Source organism: Pseudorasbora parva, chromosome 19 (genome assembly GCF_024679245.1).
Source record: "Pseudorasbora parva isolate DD20220531a chromosome 19, ASM2467924v1, whole genome shotgun sequence".
Classification (NCBI taxonomy): Eukaryota; Metazoa; Chordata; class Actinopteri; order Cypriniformes; family Gobionidae; genus Pseudorasbora; species Pseudorasbora parva.
In genome coordinates this window covers 44,493,646-44,495,090 of record NC_090190.1, presented here as the reverse complement: position 1 = coordinate 44,495,090, position 1,445 = coordinate 44,493,646, and the positions used below count along the sequence as shown (strand labels likewise).

General features: G+C 46.3%; 1 protein-coding gene across 3 annotated transcripts in view; it reads right to left on the bottom strand.

Annotated features, from left to right (window-relative positions):
• The window catches only part of srsf10b (serine and arginine rich splicing factor 10b), a 13,469-nt gene extending 12,607 nt beyond the window's left edge, over positions 1-862 (bottom strand). The window contains exon 1 of one of the 3 annotated variants that reach the window (XM_067425718.1): positions 607-862. Coding sequence is in view for 2 of the 3 variants with exons in the window: in XM_067425717.1 (XP_067281818.1) it covers positions 607-671 (65 nt within the window). In the remaining variant the exon portion in view is untranslated. The remainder of the gene's footprint in view (positions 1-606) is intronic. The other 2 variants (XM_067425717.1, XM_067425716.1) reach the window with 2 other exon arrangements.
• Between the last annotated feature and the right edge of the window lie 583 nt (positions 863-1,445).

Sequence of the window (1,445 nt, the reverse complement as noted above, 5' to 3'; positions counted from 1 at the left end):
ACCAGTTTGCCCCAATCATCTCCATTTTATAACCCAATAAAAAAAGAGGCTAAAAATTAATGTTCATAAACATTTCGCCACAGATACTGTCCCAGAATATCCCTCTAAAGCCCTAGTTAGTGTTCAGGACACACACACACACACACTTCACGAGTTTCCCGCTCATTACAGTTCATTAATGCAGATACAAAAGTCGCAAACCGAACAGCTTTCATTACAGAAGGGTTAATAAACAAACAAGCTTTAACATCGGAATATGAAAATATGTTCACATTGGTTAATCTCGACCATATCATTATAAAGTGCACATTTACCAAACCATTACAGTTCACGAGCTGAGAAAACAGGTAATAGTGAAGACGCACAGGACTAACTGGGGATAAAGATAATGAAGATATTAATATTAATAAAGCGCGTGAGCTGTGCGCGCTCACGCCAACATTCACGCGGCAACCACAACAAAGCGCCTTTCTTCAAGCACTGGATATGCGCGATTATAGAGGAGATAATGACGTGCTTAAACACGTTTAGACATCAGCTGAATTAATGAACATGTAACGGAGACATGAGATCTTGTAAAAGCGTCGATGGAAAAGTTTCACTCACCGGGACTCGTCGGAAATATTCCGCACAAACAGTGAGCTGTTCGGCGGTCTCATGTACCGAGACATTGTGCTGCTGATTAAAGTCTCTTATGCTTATTACCAACAATTATAATTCACCTTAAAGAACGATTACTGACTGAATTCCTGCCTAACTTAATCCGAGTCCACGCGGTTCCGTGTCGCTTTCAGTTCAGCAGCACCGAGGCCTAAACCAGCAGCTGCGCTTCAGTCACCGGAAACACCCACCACACAGTACTGCACCGCAGCGCCCCCTATAGACACACTCCAGTACTGCACACAGCGCCCCTATAGACACACTCCAGTACTGCACCGCAGCGCCCCCTATAGACACACTCCAGTACTGCACACAGCGCCCCTATAGACACACTCCAGTACTCCACCGCAGCGCCCCCTATAGACACACTCCAGTACTGCACCCTATACACACTCCAGTACTGCACCCTATACACACTCCAGTACTGCACCCTATACACACTCCAGTACTGCACCCTATAGACACCAAGGGGGTAATCTAGCGCTCGGAAAGCGTTCCACCCCTAGGGGCGGCCATTGCTTGGACCAAGCCATCACCTGCTGTTAGCATCCCATTGACTCCCATTCATTTTTGAGTCACTTTGACAGTGAATAACTCTGATAAAGTCAAGGGGTAAGAATGTTGAGAAGCCCATAGTGAGCCAAAAGCAACGGGAGAAAATATTCAAACAACGTGATTCAGCTTTCACTTTCCACATCTACTAGAAGACCTACAGCTGTCAGACAGGAGGCTCACGTCACATCTACGTCCTCAAGCTCAGTCTGAGCCGGCGCAGTTCGCTCAGC